The sequence below is a fragment of the Somniosus microcephalus genome, chromosome 4, assembly GCF_052327205.1.
Source record: "Somniosus microcephalus isolate GS21.2 chromosome 4, FLI_Smic_1.0, whole genome shotgun sequence".
NCBI classification, from domain to species: domain Eukaryota; kingdom Metazoa; phylum Chordata; class Chondrichthyes; order Squaliformes; family Somniosidae; genus Somniosus; species Somniosus microcephalus.
The window spans coordinates 287,290,043-287,310,868 of NC_140990.1; the positions used below are offsets into that span (position 1 = coordinate 287,290,043).

General features: G+C 43.9%; 2 protein-coding genes across 4 annotated transcripts in view; both read right to left on the reverse strand.

Moving 5' to 3' along the window:
• The window catches only part of LOC147120529 (ly6/PLAUR domain-containing protein 1), an 87,460-nt gene extending 70,460 nt beyond the window's left edge, over positions 1-17,000 (reverse strand). The window contains exons 1-2 of the mRNA XM_085986587.1: positions 16,683-17,000; positions 16,089-16,226 (exon numbers count right to left, since the gene is read on the reverse strand). Of these exons, the coding sequence (XP_085842713.1) occupies positions 16,089-16,226; positions 16,683-16,731 (187 nt within the window). The 5' untranslated portion in view covers positions 16,732-17,000. The remainder of the gene's footprint in view (positions 1-16,088; positions 16,227-16,682) is intronic.
• Positions 17,001-18,019: 1,019 nt separating this feature from the next.
• The window catches only part of LOC147120530 (nck-associated protein 5-like), a 974,633-nt gene continuing 971,826 nt past the window's right edge, over positions 18,020-20,826 (reverse strand). For all 3 annotated transcript variants that reach the window (XM_085986588.1, XM_085986589.1, XM_085986590.1), the window contains one exon: positions 18,020-19,573. In XM_085986588.1, coding sequence (XP_085842714.1) covers positions 19,292-19,573 — 282 coding nt within the window. In that variant the 3' untranslated portion in view covers positions 18,020-19,291. The remainder of the gene's footprint in view (positions 19,574-20,826) is intronic.

Consider the following 20,826-nt stretch of genomic DNA (forward strand, 5'->3'; position numbering starts at 1 on the left):
TTCACCATTTAAGTCAACAACTAAGGCCACTTGACAGCATGTGTATCAATCACCAAGGGGATTTTACTCCCTCCCTTTGCATTCAAAGACACCAACCTCCATTATCCTTTTGGGACTGAGAGGTTTCCTCCACACCACCACACCAGACTCAGCAAAACATTTCCACTTTTAGGGATTTTGAAGTAGATGATACTCAGAGGCATTTGCAGAGATTTGCAGCACCTTGTTTTTTATGGTAGTAACATTAATGTGCAATATGGTGCCACTGAGATCGGAGTTAATCCAATCAACAGTGATAACATCAACCGGTCACACCTGTTATCGGGTAAAACTACAGATGAACAGTGGGAGGTGTTCAGAAAATAATTGACCTTTATACAGGACCTGTATAAACCCCCAAGGGGTGAAGAGCTCTACTTCCCAAATAAAACCGTCGTTGTCAAAAAAAATGAGGTGAGAGATAACATAAAACTAAAAGAAAGAGCATACAAAGATATAAAGAGAGATATAAAGAACAACAAAGAAAGATAATAAAGATAATAAAGATAGTAATATAAACTGGCAGACTACCTCACGACCATCAGAGACACAAAACAGAGACAGACCCTCACCAGGTACAGACTAAGCGACCACCAACTGGAAATTGAAAAAGGCAGATACAAGAAATCCTGGCAGCCTAGAGAGAATAGAATATGCGATCAATGTCTGGCCGGCGAGGTTGAAACAGAAATGCATTTCCTCCTAAAATGCGAAAAATTCAACACATCAAGAAACATATTATTCAACAAGCTAAGCCAAACAACCCCAGATTTCAAGGAATTGGATGACCTGTCAAAATTGAGATTAGTCCTGGGAGAAGGAGACAGACCATACCTTGGGGCCAAATATGTAACAACATGTCACAACCTGAGGACTGTTTAAAATTAAGACTGTTTAAAATTAATATTGAACGTACCAAATGAAGTACAAAGACTGTTTAAAATTAATATTGTTTAAAAGTAATATTGTATGTACCCAACAAATGTCAAATCGATTGACACCTACAAAATGTTTGAAAAAGTACCTTTTTGCTATGTAAGCTTTGGCAATATGGTTCTCTGTAAACTTTCATGCCAATAAAGCATTTGAATTTGAATTTGAATTTGAATTTTAGTAAGAGCTGCAAAAAGGAATACGAAAAGAAACTTGCGAGGGATATCAAGATTAATACAAAAGGTTTTTACAATTACAAGGGTAATGTGGGCTCTTTAAAAACAGACGTGGGTAATACTGCAAATGAAAATAAAGAAATGGCAGACTTCTTGAAAAATGACTTTGCGTCAGTCTTCACAGTAGAGGAAGACATACTCACTAAAGTTGAAGTAAGCAAGAAAAAAGTATTAGCAAAAGTAATGGCACCAAAGTCTGACAAATCCCCAGAACCTGATAGTTCCCACCCCAGGGTTTTAAAGGAAGTAGGTGAGGAAATTGCAGATGCTTTAGCCATAATTTTCCAAAGCTCTCTCAATACAGGAATTGTCCCTTCAGATTGGAAAATTGCAAATATAATTCCATTATTTAAGAAAGGTGAGATAGAGAAATCAGGAAATGATAGACCTGTTAATCTAACATCCGTTGTGGGGAAGTTATTGGACTCTATAATTAAAGACAGTGACTGAGCACTTAGAGAAATTTGAGCTAATTAGAGAGAGCCAACATGGATTTGTTCTGACGAAGGATCATTAACCTAAAATGTTAACTCTGTTTCTCCCTCGACAGATGCTGCCTGACCTGCTGAGTATTTCCAGCATTTTCTGTTTTTATTTCAGATTTCCAGCATCCGCAGTATTTTACTTTTGGATTTGTAAAGGGTAGATCATGTCTAACAAACCTAATTGAATTTTTTGAGGAAGTAATTAAAGTAGTAGACAGGGAAATGACTATGGATGTAGTTTATATGGACTTCTGGAAGGCGTTCGATAAGATTCTACATAAGAGTCTGTTAGCTAAAATTAAAGCTCATGTAATTGAAGTCAAATTACTGATCTGGTTAGGAGATTGGGAAGAGTGTAGAGAAAATAGGTATGTGCTCGAATTGGAAGGAAGTGATTAGTGGTGTCCCACAAGGATCTGTAACTATTCACTATATTTATTAATGATTCAGATAATATAATAGGGAGCCATATAGCCAACTTTGCCGATTACACAAAGATTGGTGGCATAGTAAGTAGTGTAGATGGGAGCATAAAATTACAAAGAGACATTGATCAATTAAGTGAGTGGGCAAAACTGAGGCAGGTGGATTTCAACACAGGTAAGTGAGAGGTCATCCATTTTTGACCAAAAAAGGATATATATGAGTATTTTTTAAATGGTGAAAAGCTAGGAATGGTGGAGCTCCAAAGAGATTTATTGGTCCATTAACACAGATCACTAAAATGTAGTGGTCAGCCATGTTCCCTCTAAATTATTTTTTGTGCGTTGTACCTTTAAATTTGCTGAGCAGCTGCGCACCCACAGTATCTTAGAGGGAACAGCTTGTGAGCAGCCTGTGTGGTACCTTCCCAATTGCTGCACATCCACGCATGCACGCAGCTTAGCGGGAACATTGGTGGTCAGATCAAAAAAATCAGAGGGCTGTAATTTGCACCCCCTACGGGTGCGTACGAAGTGTGCACGTGCCTGTAAGGGCCGCGCAAGTTCCGGGTTTAGGCATGCGCTGCACATGCACTAAAATCCGGAACTTGCGATCTGTCAAGGGCCTCCGCGGGCGCAGAGTTGCTCTATTTGCCCAACTTCCGCCCAGAGAATGCCCGTGAAATTCTTACGCCTGGTAAAAGCAGGTAAAGGCATAAAGCCTGCTTTTACCAGCGTAAGACTTTTAAAAAACAGAAAAATAAAATTTTATCAATAATTTATAAATTTGAAAACCTGTGAAATAAGGTACTTTTTAAAATTCCTTTAAAACATGTAAATTTATTTTTCAAAAAATTAAATTTTTGTTTTAAATGTTTAACTAAATGCCATTTTAATGAATTTGAAATGTGTGTTTCTTTTTAATTTGAAGTGTAGAGGTATTTTCTGTGGTACTTCCATTCATACTTATGGGGTTTCCGTCCATACGAAATTCCCATAAGTATGAATGGGGAGTCCCTTCTGTCATTCGTTGGGCCGGCTCACGTGATCCCAGGAGCGCTTGTAATCTGCCTGAGTCCCTGAGATGTGTGGGCCTCTACCTGTGGGTACCTGGAGAGCCCCAGGACTGCGAGTCTCCGTACCTCCCGGACCCCCAGATAGGCGTGGATTTTATTTGTGGATCAGAAACATTTCCCCGTGGGAAGTCTCCGACCTCAAATTCAGGGCGAATAAAACTAATGTAATGTTTGCCTTTATATCTAAAGGGTGAGAATATACAGGGGAAGAAGTTTCGCTACAGCTATACAAAGCCCTGGTTAGACCACATCTGCGGTACTGTGTACAGTTCTGGGCACCGCACCTTAGGAAGGATATATTGGCCTTGGAAGGAGTGCAGCTCAGATTCACCAGTATGTTACCAAGGCTCCAAGGGTTAGATTATGAGGAGAGCTTACATAAACTAGGTTTGTATACCTTGGAATATAGAAGGTTAAGGGGTAATTTGATGGAGGTTTTTAGGATTTTGAAAGGAATTGATTGGGTAGATAGAGAGAAACTTATTCTGCTGGTGGGGAAGTCTAGGACAAAGGGACATAACCTTAAAATTAGAACCAGGCCATTCAGGAGAGAAGTTAGAAAAGATTTCTTCACACAAAGGGTGGTAGAAGTGTAGAACTCCCTCCCACAAAAAGCAGTAGATGCTAGCTCAATTAATACTTTTAAATCTGAGATTGATAGATTTTTGCTAGCCAAGGGTATTAAGGGATATAGGGAGAAAAATTCAGTTGGTAGCACCACCCGTTAGCGCCTTAAGAGGGCGCTAAGTAGGGCGCAAACCAACTAGCGCCTGGCCGCGGCGATATCTGCGCCTCTCACGAAATTGACCGGACATTTTGCGGCGGCGCTAAACAATACCGCCCGAACTCCTGCGCACGCAGATCTTGACGTCATTCGAGAGTGCAACATCCTTGGGGCGCCCCGGACCGGAAATTCAGTGGCGCCCCCCTCCTTTCCGGCTGGCACTACCAACGACAGGTTGACTGGAATGCTTCCCAGTCGCTGTGGGGCTGGGGGGTTGCTATTTAAAGGGGGACTCTTCCTGGCTTTTGTGTGGTAGCCATTTTTGCACCACTCATTCTGAGAGAGAGAGAGAGATTTGGAGAGAGGCAAAGAGAGACTTCTGCATTGAGTCAACGCTGTCTGAGGTAGTTTTGGCTTCTGACCATAACTTTGCAGGTACTTTGCTTTTTGACCTTCATAACTTTGATTGCCCAGATACTATGGGGGCTACAATGAATGGGAACGTCGTCCTTCTCCATCACATTCGGAGGGCACAGAGACGCAGAGAGAGAGTGGCAATCATGGCCAGACAGAGGAGGGCCAACAGGCCTCGGCACAGGAGAACTTACCCTCCCAGGGTTTTTCGCAAACAGTTCTCCTACATTAATATGTCTGAGGAGCAGTGTTTGCGAAGGCTGCAATTCAGCAAGGAGGTGGTCACTGAGCTCTGCCACCTGCTTCAGCCAGATCTGCAGCCTCAACTGAGGAGCAGGACGTCTCTGTCAGTGGCAGTGAAGATAACAATGGCACTCAACTTTTATGCCACCGGCTCATTTCAATCAGCTACTGGGGACATCGCCAATATCTCCCAGTTCGCGGTGCATTGCTGCATCCGTCAGGTAACAAATGCCCTCTTTAAAAGGAGACGAGAGTACATCTCTTTCCCCATGACCCCGGCCAAGCAGCAAGAACGCGCAACTGGCTTTGCGATGATAGCGGGCTTCCCCATGGTGCAGGGCACCATTGACTGCACGCATGTGGCTTTGCGGGCGCCGCAAGAGAATGCCGAGGATTTCCGCAACCAAAAGGGCTTCCATTCCTTAAATGTCCAGTTGGTCTGTGACCACAGACAGCTGATACTCGCTGTCAATGCCCAGTTTCCAGGCAGCAACCACGATGCCTTCATCCTGCATCAGACTTCTGTGGCAGACCTTTTCCAGGCACCGCATCACCCAGGAGGTTGGCTTCTCAGGGACAAGGGATATCCTCTGTGCACCTGGCTGATGACACCACTCCGTTTGCCCAGCACCCCTGCTGAGCTACGATACAACGAGAGCCATCAAGCTAGCAGGAACATGGTTGAGCACACAATCAGCGTGCTCAAGCAACTGTTCCACTGTCTGGACCATTCTGGAGGAGCCCTGCAGTACTCGCCTGAGCGAGTCTCCCACTTCATTGTTGTGTGCTGCATAACCTTGCAATCCTCAGGACCCAGCCAATGCCACCAGACATTGGAGCACCAGCAGAGGAGGAGGAGGAGGAGGGGGAAGATGAGGAGGATGATCATCAGCAGCACCAAGGTGGGAGGGAGGCACAAAGTGGAAGGGCCGTCCATCAAAGGCTCATAGCAAGTCGCTTCTAGGCCCCCTCTGAGGGAATGGCTTCTGCCATTCAAACAACCTGAATGAAACCATCCCGCAACCCCTAAGCCGATCAAGGCAACAATGAGTGCAAAGACCAAACATGTACATTTTGAATACAGACACTTCTTTATTTCACAAACTCTGTGTGTCTCATTTCCGCATGACAAAGTAATAGAAAGAAGCACAAAAAAAAGCAGTCATTCACATAACTGGCTCTCACAACCTGGAGACAATGTCCAAAACAGTAACAAAAATTTGACCACGAACCTCGGCCTTCAATAAAACAATGAAAAACATTTTGCCACACCTCCTACTTTTTGCCCTTCGAGGGTGATCTGCTTCCCTTGCGAAATTCTCCCTTCCCACCCTGCAGCTCCTCTGTAATGGGACCCCAGTGACTGGAGGAAGGCTGGGGGAAGGCTGCTGAGTGTCAGAAACTGAGACTGCAGATGCCCTTGAGGGCGGCCTGGACCAGCTCTGGGCTTGGAGGGCCCGGCTGCTGACTGCTGCAACTCTGCATGGGCGGCAGCAGTCTGTCCTACAGGTGGTGGCAACTGCAGTGGAGAAGTGCCAGTGGTGGCAGCAGGAATGCTGTCCTCTTGAGAGAGGACAGCAACTCCCTGCTCGACCGACACACTGGCACTCCCACGGGGCAGCACTTCAGCATCCAAAGCAATCTGACGGAGCACAGATTGCTGGCCTGCTGCGGCGCGGTGAGAGCCCTGGGGAAGTCTGCCCAATCCAGCGAGGGTGGCAGCAGTCCATGCTCGCGTGACCTCAATCTGCGTCTGCATGAGACCAGCCACTAACTGCATTGCAGCACTTAGCATTTGCGTGGCAGCTGCCTGTGCTACAGCGAAGTGCTCCACACTCCTTGCCAGTGTTTCAATGGATTCGGGCATCCTTGCCACTGCAGCCATGAGCTCAGTGTGCCTTTGCTCTGCCTGGGCGTTCATTTCAGAGAGGACCCACTCCTCGTCTGCATCCGGTGCAGCAGGACTTGAGGCCATACTCTGCCTCGGGGGAGAAGGCCCCCGAGCTTCCCTACCCCCCTCGCGTTGCTGCAGCCCGCTGGGTCCTGGAGCTTCACCCTCATCAGACCATTCCCCCCTGCTTCCCTCCAGGGAAGGCGTGTCCCCAGTATGGGCATGGGCTGCCTCGGTAGAGGGTGGCGCTGATGGTCCGACTTCCTCTTCCTCCTCGCCTTCAGCTTCACTCTCACTGGCAGCTTGAGGGCCCATCTCCTCACCTGGTGAATCACCATCTGAAAGCAGGGAGGTACAAGCGTGGCTTTAGCGTGAGGACAGGGTGGCAGCAAGGGAGGCATGAGTGCAGCGATTTAGTGATTTGGATTGAAAGTGTCAAAGGCTGTTGTTGTGAGGAACAAGTGGAAGGAGAGAGGACAAAAAGGTGATGACCTTACCATTGCTGTCCAGAACGGGGTCGGTGTCTCCAATGGCGACGGGACCAATCACCCGGCTTGCCACAATCCTATGGACGCGTTCCTCAAGATCGCTGACGACTTGAAGGTGAGGCCGCCCTCCACCGGTCCATTGCTGCTGTCTCCTATTATGAGACAGCTTGGCCTGCAAGAAAAAGGACGGCGTCTGAGTAAATATGCAGCCATGATCTTGCCTGAAATGCCTCCCATGGTTGAATAGCCCTTACTGTATGCAGCCATGATCTTGCCTGAAATGCCTCCCATGGTTGAAAAGCCCTTACTGTATGCAAAGTGTGGAATGTGCGTGAGTGTTTGATGAAAGGGCCATAGGTGTTGGATGAGTGTTGGGCATTGGGGCTTTCAAGACCCTCTGGCCATAAAGTGAGGTTGAGATGGAGGGATGAAGAGGTTTTGAAAATAAGGCACTCAGCCTGACGACCCGATTGAGGTCGTTGAACTTTTTCCTACATTGCACATGGGTCCTAGGCACCATGCTGCTTGAGGGCACTCTCTGAGCCACCTCCCTCCACACTCTTTTGTACTCACGTGGCAAAGGCCTCCTGCCACTCTCTGGGTACAGAATGGATCTTCTGCGCTCCACCCCGCGAACCAGAGCCTCCAAAGCCCGCTCGCAGAAGCGCTGTGCTCACTCCCTGGCCCTTTCCATAGTGTCTGGCTGCTAGATTTAGCCACAGGTCTGCCCAGGCCGAGATTCAAGGCTCCAGTGAGCAGGGTGTGGCTGCAGAGCTAGATCGACCCTCCCCTTTAAGAACTGACCGGCGCCAGTGTGTCTGTGTTCAATCGCTAACTGACAGCACCTGTGCTGCGCCCACCTTCTCAGGTAGCGCCTCGCTCCTGGGCCTTAGCGCCTTAAAAGAGTTGTGTGGCGCCTGATTTAGCGCTCCAATCACCTCCAGGAGCGATAAAAGCCAAGTTTGCTGTCGGAGGCGATAATTAGCGGCAGGCGCTAAACTTTGCGCACGGCCAATAATGGCGCCCCAAACGGGGCGATACTGAATTTTTCCCCCATAGAGCCAAGACGGGTGGATGGCATTATGATACAGATCAGCTGTGATCTCATTTTGAATGGTGGAACAGGCTCGAGGGGCTGAACGGCTTACTCCTGTTCCTATGTTCCTATCCTCTCTGGTGATTTTTCCCCCTAGACTCCAAATTTGCATTGATACACTCCATGTCTTAATCCTTGATGTCACAGGCTTTAGTGCTTATATCCTTGGCATCAAGGACTGCAAAATTGAGGGAAGAGGGAAAATCAAATTTGAGGCCTTTGCTAGGTCATCCTTATGCACCGCCCGTAGGTTGCGAATGGGCTGCTTACCTTCTCTCTCAAACTCAGTAGGCACCTGGACCAGAGAATAAATAAAATCTTTCTGAAAATGCACTACTCGCCTTCAAACAGCCGCCTAACCTCAAACAGACCATTGTTTGCAGCAAATTACCCAGCTTTCAGGAGAACAGCGACCACGACACCACACAACCCTGCCACAGCAACCTCTGCAAGACATGCCAGATCATCAACACAGATACCATCATCACACGTGAGGACACCACCCACCAGGTACATGGTACATACTCATGTGACTTGGCCAACGTTGTCTACCTCATACGTTGCAGGAAAGGATGCCCCGGAGCATGGTACATCGGCGAGACCATGCAGACACTGCGACAACGGATGAACAGATACCGCGCAACAATCGCCAGGCAGGAGTGTTCCCTCCCAGTTGGGGAACACTTCAGCAGTCAAGGACATTCAGCCTCCGATCTTCAGGTAAGCATTCTCCAAGGCAGCCTTCGAGACACACGACAACGCAAAATCATCGAGCAGAAACTGATAGCCAAGTTCCGCACCCATGAGGACGGCCTGAACCGGGATCTTGGATTCATGTCACGCTACATGTAACCCCACCTGACGTAGGGTCATCCAGACTCGAGTTGTCGTTGGCTTGTTCTCTCCACACAGATGCGGCCGGACCTGCTGTGATTTCCAGCAAAAAAAATGTTTTTTGTCTGTTTTTTTGTTTTTCATACAGACCCCAGCATCTGCAACATTTGACCCCTTGTGACCCCCACCTCATTGTTCTTTGGTGTAATGTTTTCCTGACTGACCTGTTTGGACACCATTTACACCTTTGATTGCTGTGATTATCTCTCTGCCGAGGTGTGATAAATGGCAGTTAGAAAGATTACCTGTAAACATCTGACATTATTCTCTGACTATATAAGCTGTGTTTTTATGCATCTCTCCACTTCACCTGACGAAGGAGCAGCGCTCCGAAAGCTTGTGATTTCAAATAAAGCTGTTGGACTATAACCTGGTGTTGTGTGATTTCTTACCTCAGATATATGGGTGAGTAGAGCACAGTTTTGATTGTCAGAATCTAGACTATCCTTAAAACTGTAGCGGGGCAAAAATCCCCTTGGTTGCACCTCCGGTGGGAGGCACTAACGAGGTGCAAATGCCTTTTTGCCCCCCCCACCCCGAGGCGATAACCGAGCCTCCTGTGAAATTCCGCGGGAGGTTAGTGGCAGCGCTACTAGGTATCACCCTGATCTTCTGCGCTCAGAGATCATGACGTCATCTCCGGGTGTAGCGTCTCAGGAGAAAAATTCCCCCTTGCACCCTGCAGCAGCGTCGGGCGATGTTACCGGCTGCTGCAGGGGTCGCGAACACTAAGGCCGGCTGCTCGCGGAGCGCCATTTAAAGGCACGGTGACGCTCCAGCAAATACCGAAATAAATGCAGAACTCGCAGTGGGGAGCCCTTCCCTTTAATTGAGGGAAGAGCCGCTGTGACGCTGCTGAGCACAGGACCTCGGATCGGGACATTCCCTGCCACTTGCGTGCCAAGAGGCGAGCTTGATTTAGTGCTTCAACCTCCCCCTTGGAGCAAAAAATGGGAATTTCTCAAAAGTTTGAAAAGGTTAGCGCCTGACACTAACTTTTCAAACATTTTTGACTTCATGCCCCAAATGACCCTCTAGGGGAATTTCTCCCCCTAGAAGTTTGCAGCACAGAAGAAGACACTTTTCCCCTTTGTGTATGTGCCGACTCTGCAAAAGCAATCCAAAACTCATCTCACTGCCCCACCATTGTTTTCAAATTTATTAAGGAACGATATGCTGTCTTATTTCTCACTTAATTATTGGGAATACCTCCCAAATGGAGAAACTTGGATACCTGGGAGAAAATTACAAGACTCTAATCTATTCAAGGGGCTCTGTTTAAACACAGAAGCAAAATACTGCAGATGGTGGAAATCTGAAATAAAAACAGAAAATGCTGGAAATACTCAGCAGGTCAGGCAGCATCAGCGGAAAAAGAAACACAGTTAACATTTCAGATCAATGACCTTCGTCAGAACTCTGTTTAAATCACGTGTTATGAGAGTGAAATTTCAGCAGTGTACAAAAAGTCACCTTAACTGTAAAGTTCGATTACAGCCTTAAATTCAGTAGTACATTCAATTTCAAATTACGTACCTATCTATGTATGTATCTATGTATGTATTACAAACATACAAACATACGAATTGGGAGTAGGAGTAGGTCACTCGGCCCCTCGAGCCTGCTCCGCCATTCAATAAGATCATGGCTGATCTGATTACTCCACATTCCCACCTACCCCCGATAACCTTTCACCCCCTTGCTTATCAAGAATCTATCTACCTCTGCCTTAAAAATATTCAAAGACTCTGCTTCCACCGCCCTCTGAGGAAGAGAGTTCCAAAGACTCACAACCCTCTGTGAGAAAAAATTTCTCCTCATCTCTGTCTTAAATGGGCGACCCCTTATTTTTAAACAGTGACCCCTAGTTCTAGATTCTCCCACAAGAGGAAACATCCTCTCCACATCCACCCTGTCAAGACCCATTATATGTTTCAATCAAGTCACCTCTTACTCTTCTAAACTCCAGGGGATACAGCCTGTCCAACCTTTCCTCATAAGACAACCCACCCATTCCAGGTATTAGCCTCGTACCTTCTCTGAACTGCTTCCAACGCATTTACATCCTTCCTTAAATAAGGAGACCAATACTGTACAGTACTCCAGATGTGGTCTCACCAATGCCCTGTATAACTGAAGCATAACCTTCCTACTTTTGTATTCAATTCCCTTCGCAATAAACGATAACATTCGATTAGCTTTCCTAATTACTTGCTGTACCTGCATACTAACCTTTTGCGATTCATGCACTAGGACACCCAGATCCCTCTGCATCTCAGAGCTCTGCAATCTCTCACCATTTAGATAATATGCTTCTTTTTTATTTGTCCTGCCAAAATGGACAATTTCACATTTCCCCACATTATATTCCATTTGCCAGATCTTTGCCCAGTATCTATAGAAACTCTTACTATCTGTTTTTAGCTTACTCACGTACTCTAATTTTTCTCTCCTTATTAATCTTTTAGTCATTCTTTGCTGTTTTTTATATTCTGTCCAATCTTCTGACCTGCCACCCATCTTTGCGCAATTATATGCTTTTTTCTTTAAGTTTGATATGATCTTTAACTTTTTTAGTTAACCATGGATGGTGGGTCCTCCCCTTGGAATTTTTCTTCCTCGTTGGAATGTATATATTCTGTGTATTTTGAAATATCCCCTTATATATCTGCCACTTCAACTCTATTGACCTATCCCTTAACCTAATTTGCCAGTTCACTTTAGCTAGCTCTGCTTTCATGCCCTCATAATTGTCCTTATTTAAGTTTAAAATACTAGTCTTGGACCCACTCTTCTCTCCCTCAAACTGAATGTAAAATTCAATCATATTATGATTGCTGCTACCTAGGGGTGCCTTCACTATGAGGTCATTAATTAATCCTATCTCGTTGCACAATATCAGGTCTAGTATAGCCTGCTCTCTGGTTGGCTCCAGAATGTGCTGTTCGAAGAAACTATCCCAAAAACACTCTATGATCTCCTCATCTAGGCTACCTTTGCCCATCTGATTTTTCCAGACTATATGTAGATTAAAATCCCCCATGATTATTGCCGTACCTTTCTGCCAAGCTCCCATTATTTCTTCCTTTATACTCCATCCTACCGTGTGGTTACTGTTAGGGGGCCTGTAAACCACTTCCACAAGTGACTTCTTGCCTTTATCGCTTCTCATCTCTACCCAAACCGCTTCTACATCCTGGTTTCCTGAACTTAGGTCATCCCTCTCTATTGTGCTAATACCATCCTTAATTAACAGAGCCACCCCTCCACCTTTTCCTAGCTTCCTGTCCTTCCTAAATGTCATGTACCCTTCAATATTCAGGTCCCAATCTATGTCATCCTGCAGCCATGTTTCTGTAATGGCTATCAGATCGTACTTATTTATTTCTGTTTGTGCTATCAGTTCATCTGTTTTGTTTCGAATGCTACGTGCATTCAGATGCAGAGCCTTTAGTTTTGTCCTTTTATTATTTTTGTAACTTCTAGCCTTATCTATTGCAAATACATCTGAGAATCAGGCTATATATAGAAAGGTCAGAGGAGAAGAGAAAAAGAAAATAAGAGGGGCAAAGAGAGGGTATGAGAATAAAATGGCAGCCAACATAAAAGGTAATCCAAAAGTCTTCTATAGGCATATAAATAGTAAAAGGGTAGTAAGAAGAGGGGTGGGGCCGATTAGGAACCAAAAAGGAGACCTATGCATGGAGGCAGAGGGTATGGCTGAGGTACTAAATGAGTACTTTGCATCTGTCTTCACCAAGGAAGAGGATGCTGCCATAGACATAGTGAGGGAGGAGGTAGTGGAGACACTTGATAGTACAAAAATTGATAAAGAGGTATTAGAAAGGCTGGCTGTACTTAAAGTAGATAAATCACCAGGAGCAGATGGGATGCAGCCTAGGATGCTGAGGGAATTGAGGGCGGAAATCGTGGAGGTACTGTCCAAAATATTCCAATCCTCCATAGATACGGGGGTGGTGCCAAAGGACTGGAGAATTGCAAATGTTATACCATTGTTCAAAAAAGGGTGTAAAGATAAACCCAGCAACTACAGGCCAGTCAATTTAACCTCGGTAGTGGGGAAGCTTTTAGAAACAGTAGTCAGGGACAAAATTAACAGTCACTTTGATAGGTGTGGATTAATTAAGGAAAGCCAGCATGGATTTGTTAAAGGCAAAATGTGTTTAACCAAATTGATCGAGTTTTTTGATGAGGTAACAGAGAGAGTTGATGAGGGTAATATGGTTGACGTAGTGTACATGGATTTCCAAAAGGCTTTTGAAAAAGTGCCACATAATAGGCTTGCCAGCAAAGTTGAAGCCCATGGAATAAAAGGGACAGTGGCAGCATGGATACAAAATTGGCTAAGTGACAGGAAACAGAGAGTAGTGGTGAATGGTTGTTTTTTGGACTGGAGGAACGTATACATTGGGGTTCCCCAGGGTCGGTTCTAGGATCACTGCTTTTCTTGATATATATTAATTACTTCGATGTGGGTGTACAGGGCACAATTTCAAAATTTGCAGATGACATGAAACTTAGAAGTATAGTGAACAGTGGGGAGGAGAGTGATAGACTTCAGGTGAAATGGGCGGGCACGTGGTAGATGAAATTTAATGCAGAAAAGTGCGAAGTGATACATTTTGGTAAAAAGAATGAGGAGAGGACATATAAACAAAATGGTACAATCCTAAAGGGGGTGCACGAACAGAGAGACCTGGGGGTATATGTGCACAAATCATTGAAGGGCAGGTTGAGAAAGCAGTTAAAAAAGCTTACAGGATCCTGGGCTTCATAAATAGAGGTATAGAGTACAAAAGTGTGGAAATTATGATGAACCTGTGTAAAACACTGGTTCGGCCCCAACTGGAGTATTGTGTCCAATTCTGGGCACCACACTTTAGGAAGGATGTGAAGGCCTTAGAGAGGGTGCAGAAAAGATTTACGAGAATGATTCCAGGAATGAGGGACTTCAGTTACGTTGATAGACTGGAGAAGCTAGGGTTGTTCTCCTTGGAGCAGAGAAGATTGAGAGGAGATTTGATAAAGCTGTTCAAAATCATAAGGGGTCTGGACAGAATAGAGAGAAACTGTTCCCATTGACAGACGGGTCGAGAAACAGAGGACACAGATTTAACGTGATTGGCAAAAGAACCAAAGGTGACACAAGAAAAAAAAATGTAGGCAGCGAGTGTTTAAGATCTGGAATGCACTGCCTGAAAGGGTGGTGGAGGCAGACTCAATCTTATCTTTCAGAAGGGAGTTGGATAAGTATCAGAAGGAAAAGAATTTGCAGGGCTATGGGGAAAGTGCAGGGGAGTGGGGCTAGCTGAAAGTCGGCACAGGCTCGATGGCCTTCTTCCGTGCTGTAACCATTCAATGATTCTATGATTCTATCTAGCTATCATAAACCAGAAGAACAAAACTAAATATAAGCTGAACCCTAACATTATATCACAACATTTAATTATTTTATATAAATCACATAAGTAGGTAGTGCACTGACTTTAAAGGTAAAGTTTTAATTAATTTTGTGGAAAATGTCAGTGGCACCTATGTAGGAGCTTTTCAGAGTCTCAATGCAGAGCTCGATGATATTGGTTGAAAGCATTAATATTCCTTTATGACATCATTACTGCAGGTCATCAAGACATCTTTTCCCTTAATTGCTGCAGAGAAATTCTATAGAGAGTAGGCCATATAATATATTGTTCAATACCATGGTCATAGGGTTACAGGTTGAGGCAAAATCCAAATTAAAAGTGAAGTCTTCAAAAGCTCAGTGTACATCTGCCCAAGCCTGATGACAGAGGTTATAAAAATGGACTTGCAGTATTTCAAACCATTTCTGCAGCCTTTTGGGCTCTTAGCATGTGCAATTTTGTTCTATTTTCCAATGGTAAATAGCACAGAGCAAAAGGTCTGCATCTGTATGGCCATCTGATTACATAAATTTCAAGGATGGTTTAGACAAGGAGATTTTTATACGCCAGGACAAATGTAACCTTTGCATTCCTTTGGCACTGTAGATAGGGTGAGTGCCATGTCGCAAGAAAATCTGCACTGTGCTGTATGAGAACTGTCAGTTATTACATAATTAGTGTTTCGTAAACATACTTTACATTCTTTATCCTATTTCACTACACTTTCCATTAACAGTTTCACACCAAGTATGGCATGTTACATATTATTTTCAGTTTAATTTCCTCTATAATAGTTTGTGTGTTATATGGGCTATTTTGATGTACTTTAAAAATCTTTCAATCGGGACCTAAAAGCAGTATTATACAGAGAATGGTTGCAGACACGCTGGCACTGAATATAATGAATTATAACTTTTCCCAACTTTGTCTGAAATCAGCTTGGTATTTTAAAGTTTCTAAAATGTGTGCCAATTACTTGGCGACACCTAATCATGATCCCATCATTTTAAGGTCACTTTCCCTTTCCCAAATATAATACATTTGGATCAAAGTTGACTCAAGCTTTCCTAATCTCTCCAGAATTCAAACCTTTGAAAGAGTTTTAAATGCAAAATAAAGATTTACTGAAGCTAAAAGAATTTCCACACCAATCTGGTTTGGTGCGTGGGGCTTTTATCCAGATTATCATGGAAGTGGAAAATGATTTCTATTGAAGTTCAAAGAGTACAACATCTAACACCCATCCACAGTTTTAATCTTACAATTCAATTTGCGATTCTTTTCTTTCCAGTATAATCATGTCACAGTGCCGGATTTAATCTATTTTCCCCATATAGAGGAATGTTAGACAGGTAGACACAGAAGAAACATTGAATGGGTGGGTAAATCGATCAGCTGCGTTTTCTGTGGCTCAGATTTATTTTAGTATTCTGCAATGAACTGAAACCTAGATTCACAAGAACCCGGAACACTTCACTGCTTGATGGGGGCTATATTTCACTTCAGGCAGAAATTGGCTGGTCCATAAAAATTAAATTAGGGATGTTTATTGTATCTAGTCGAGAGGAAGAAATTCTAATTACAAGGTTGCAGTGTCAAAATAATCCATTTTTCTTTATGTTTACATCCACTGAGGAGAAGTCGTTGCGCCTGGAGGCAAATTAAAACAAATGGACCTGAATGAATATTTTTCAATGCAATGTTCTCTTGAACGGGTTCCTTACCGTCACTTTTGACAATCACTTCTTTCAGACACATGTCCTGCACGTTGACTGTACAGTTTGCTACATACTCGGGAGATGAACAATCGTCGTTTAATCGGAATTCTTCACACTGGTAACACTGGATTTGAAAGCCAAGCCCTGAAAAAGTTAAAATGAATACGGCGTGGATTGATCGACTGTCCGGTCAGGCTCGCTGCTCTTCATTTATCTAAAGACTTACCCATTGAAATGACAATGGAGATATACAGAGTGAAATAAATCCAATAAATTGCAAGATCAGTCATCTGAAGTAATTTGAAGTCTACGATTATATAAGCTTTGATCATTGGTTTCTGATCCACTTATGGTCCTTATTAACTTTTATTGCCATTAATTAACTGGTATGCGCTCCGACAGATCACATTGATTTATCGTGAAGTAAACCTTAAATGCTTTTTTTCTACCGTTGCTGAAAATTGATTAGACCAAAGACGGGAGCACAAAGCAGAGAAAATGCACGGCAATGTTTGGTTACGGCTATTTCAGATTAAATCACTTCAAATCCTGTGGAATTGACTTTCCTGTAAGGGGAGGGAAAGCGAGCCTTAAGCTTACCTGTGGACGCGAAAAATCCGCAGAAAGTTGTGTAAATGAAGAGCTCCATTCTGCTTCACTGTGGAGTAATGAGGGGATTATGGAGCGCACGACCAGTTTCGGGTCTTAGGCGAGCTTCCTTGATACAGCCATGTCTGCAGAGTGGTCCCTCGGCTGGGAGCCTGAGAACACTGAGAGTTTGGGGGAGAGACAGTGTGGGAATGGACAGAGGATTCAAACATTCGCACCACGTGACAGCAGGCATCTGTCACTTGGGATTCGGAGAGATTCAGCGTAACATTTTCAAAGGGGGAGGGGGATAGAAGGAGACATAAGTGAGATATTAACACTAAGAAATGCAAGAAAGGGAAACAACGGATGGGAAAAGGAGAGGGAAAGAAAGGGAAGTGAAGGAATACAAGTACTAATTAAAAGGGAAAGGGAGCATATTGTAAGACTAATGACAAAGGGGAGCTGTATAGAAGAGAAGCAAGGTCCATGAATAACACTGGAACCTAATATACAAGTACATTGAGGGACAGGCTTGAGAAAACCTGTATTATTTATTCCCAAACAGTTTCTTGTGAGTTTGATAGGAGTAACAGTGCCGATTGTTACATCTAATGGCAGCGTTTGTGCTCAGGGCTTTGATCCAGTAAAGTCAGTTGTAAATCCAACCCAGTACTGCAGAGTACTGCAATTACATGAACAGAGCTTGACGAGACCAAGTATAAGCGAATGGCTCTTTTTAACACTGGAGTCGACCGACTAAGCTCCAATTACGGTCGGCAAACAGTTAACCCTAATAAGCCTCGCAAGTGATACTGTAAGAGTGTTCGACCCGCTTATCTGAACGCGGGGTGATTACCTATATGCTTGAAAGCTTTTCCATTTGTTCTTTTCTTCTTTATTATTGCGATCACGGCTCACTGGTCTAATCCCTGCTTTGAATAAAAGTGCATTTACAATTTTGTCTACGCAGCCAGTGTTTTATATATTATTAAATAACGGTAGGTATGCTGCCAGTCTGCAACGCATCGATCCTTCGGGTGCTGAGGTGAGTCGCCACCAGTCGCACAAAAGAGCTTGTGCGCGCGCACAGTGGAAACCGGATTGTGGAATTCGCTTAGCGAGCTGAAGGTCTGTGGAAAACGGGTTTTTATTTCCCATTCTTATCCCCCCCCCCCCCCCCCCACTGGATGCAAAGTCAACATCAAATAGCAAACGCGATCGAGCTCCATGCAGCAAAGCAATTTGTTCTGAAAGTTTGCTGTGTGCATTGTTGTAGTGAAAGGCTAAATGATGAGCCAAGCTGCAGCAATTGCAAGATAATAACATAATCACCCGTTTAAAGCCTGAAAGCAAAAGCATCGACTTTATTTGCTCTGACAATGTCCTTACATGAAAATATGACATTAATTTCTAATATAAACACTCTAGATTGCACCAGATTTTTAAGTAACACTGTTGGTACCGTCAGACTTTTTACACTCGGTACTTTTTTTATCAACCGTTTCAATCAAAGACTTGTGTATAGGATTCCCGAAAATATCAAATATACTACTTTACAATTCCATGTACAAAAAGTAGATATAAATATCTCACAGCTAGAAAAAATACACACCATTTGAAATATCGCACGGTTTCCAAACCACAGGAACACAAGCCTGATTTGAAAACAAGGGGAAATCAGCAAGTGCAGTCAGCACCGGGAAAGGCACTGCTTGTTCTTCCGAGAAGGTTTTGCCTGCAGCAACTCCAGCTGGGATTCAGGGCGAAGTTGTTAAAAGATACAGGGAAAGTGAAGATTTCTCAGAACAGTTAGGCTGGCTCGTAATGGGAGATGTGCTCATAAGGTTGTACAACATTTTATAAACAACTACAGTATATTACAAATATCCCTGACATAGAGGTTTTTTAAAAATGGAAAATGGACAAAACCCCGTCGAGCTGGGAAACACAGCCATCCATTTTCTTTCAAATGTTTCAAGTCACCTGAGAGTTGAAATATACATCATCTGGACTGGACTGGACTGGACTCGTCGAGTTCCTACGTCCAGACTGGGAAGGAGGTGGTTGCTTAAGGTGGTTGTGCACTTTTAAAAATGCCATAATTTCATATTTCCAAGAATACGAAACTACTTGTGGAATAGTTCATCCCGACTGGGTCTGATTTGAGCAAGAAGCAAAAACAAATGCAGAAAAATCATAGTTAACCTGTGATCGCAAACTGCCCAGCGGGCGATGTGTCAGCCGAGGCAGGATTGCACCATTGTTTTAGCATTTATTGCTTTCGTGTTTTTGCTACAAATATATTTTTCAATTTACAGGGAAAAAAATTCAGTACAATATTTATACAGTGCAAAATTGGCTTCCTTAAATCAATCAATTCATTATATGGGAGTTGCAGCGTTTCCCAGTTTTAATTTATTTTCTTCTGCCAGCAACTGCAATCTTAGTCTGCAGAGTGGAATCAGTTGGCTATTCGTTGTCCGGTCTCACACCGATCCACAATTCATTCCACTGTGGTACGGTTTTTAAAAAGTTCCGAATGTCTTTACTTTGCGGCTTTACTCTTTTGGTTCTATATTGTAAGTGCTCCATCGGCTGTTCAATACGTTTTTCAGGTTTTATCCCAACACCTCGTTAGACGCTTGACTAGCGCAAGACGAGAAACTGTCATACAAAGAGTCACTGAGCGATTCCAGGTTGTCCACACCAGTTTTTTCAGGCGAACTCAGTGAGGATTCTTCGTTTTTCCCAACGCCCTCTTTCTCAGCCTCGGGCTTTGTTAGACTGGTTTTGTCCTCTTCTATAATACGCAAACTATTGGAGTTGATCCTGTTGAGCGTATCTAACGGCAGATTGGACAACTTGGAGCCTGACCCCTCTTTTCCCACTTGTTTGATTTTCTGTAATAAATCGAAATTGAACAGATTACAGTCTGTTTGGTAATTGACGGTTCATGAGTGATGGTTTCCGGTGACATTGTATTGTCCTTCCAGCGGCATTAATTTATCACAGAACAAGGGTACAGGATCCCGACCCACAATGCTGAATGTTCGATCTCCGGGAATTTTGCACAGTTCCTGGGGATACCTACTTCGTTTCCAGTTGCATAGTCAATAAAACTGGCTCTTTTTCAGAGGCACTCAATCACAGTACAGCCATATTCCACGTTAAGATAAAATCTCAGGAAACAGATACTATGTCAATAGAAATTCCTTAGTGCTTTTTATGCGTCTACTCAATTTTCAATAACACCCAATACCCTTTACCATGGAACTCGTACATACAGTTTACAGCACTGGGATTCTTCGGGGTCATGAAGAACTCTTTTAATTTTATCCTTCTGGCAAATGGATTAGTTAAGTATGTTTGTAACCTAGAGTCAGTGCTTCCAAGACAAAATCAGGCTTGACACACAAACAAATTCACAAGTGTTTAAAGTGCGCATGTGCGATCCGAATGAGGGTTGGATCAATTCGACCGCATTAGCCCCCATGGTTCAGTAATCCGGTGGCACTCATTGCCTGACCTTAGACCTGTCCCAACCGTCTTTGAAATAATCTGCCACAGACTTTCTTGAACAGTTTTCGTCCTCTTCCTCTTTTTAGAAGAGTAGGCAAGGGGAGAAAATCAAATAATTGAGGGAAACATATTTTTTCTTATTTTATTTATTGAATTACTCATTTATTGAATGACACAAAGGAGATATTTTGACCTCAGAAATCATAGTGCATTTATACTTGGACAGGAAAACTGCAATTTGAGCCAAGCAGTACAAAGTACTGACTGCATGGAACCAATACTGCAGTCATCTGTCTCAAACTCACAGCCATAATATAAATGCATCAAGAGACAGTCTTAACAAGATGTAAATCTATAGCTAAAAGCACCAACCAAAATACATCAAAGATTATGGGCTGGATTTTACCAGCCATGAGGAGGCGGGTCTGGAGGCGGGACTGCTGAGAAAATCAAAAGAATTGGGAGCGGGTCCCAAACCCGCTCCCAACCCACCTCCAACCAATCTTCCCGGGAATGGGGTACCCGATTTGCGTAGGGATCTGACTCCTCGCGGTGGGAAGAGGATTATAGCCACTTAATAGTCTGTTAACAGTTAGTTAAGAGGCTTTTTCCCATTATGAGACATCTGCTGCGG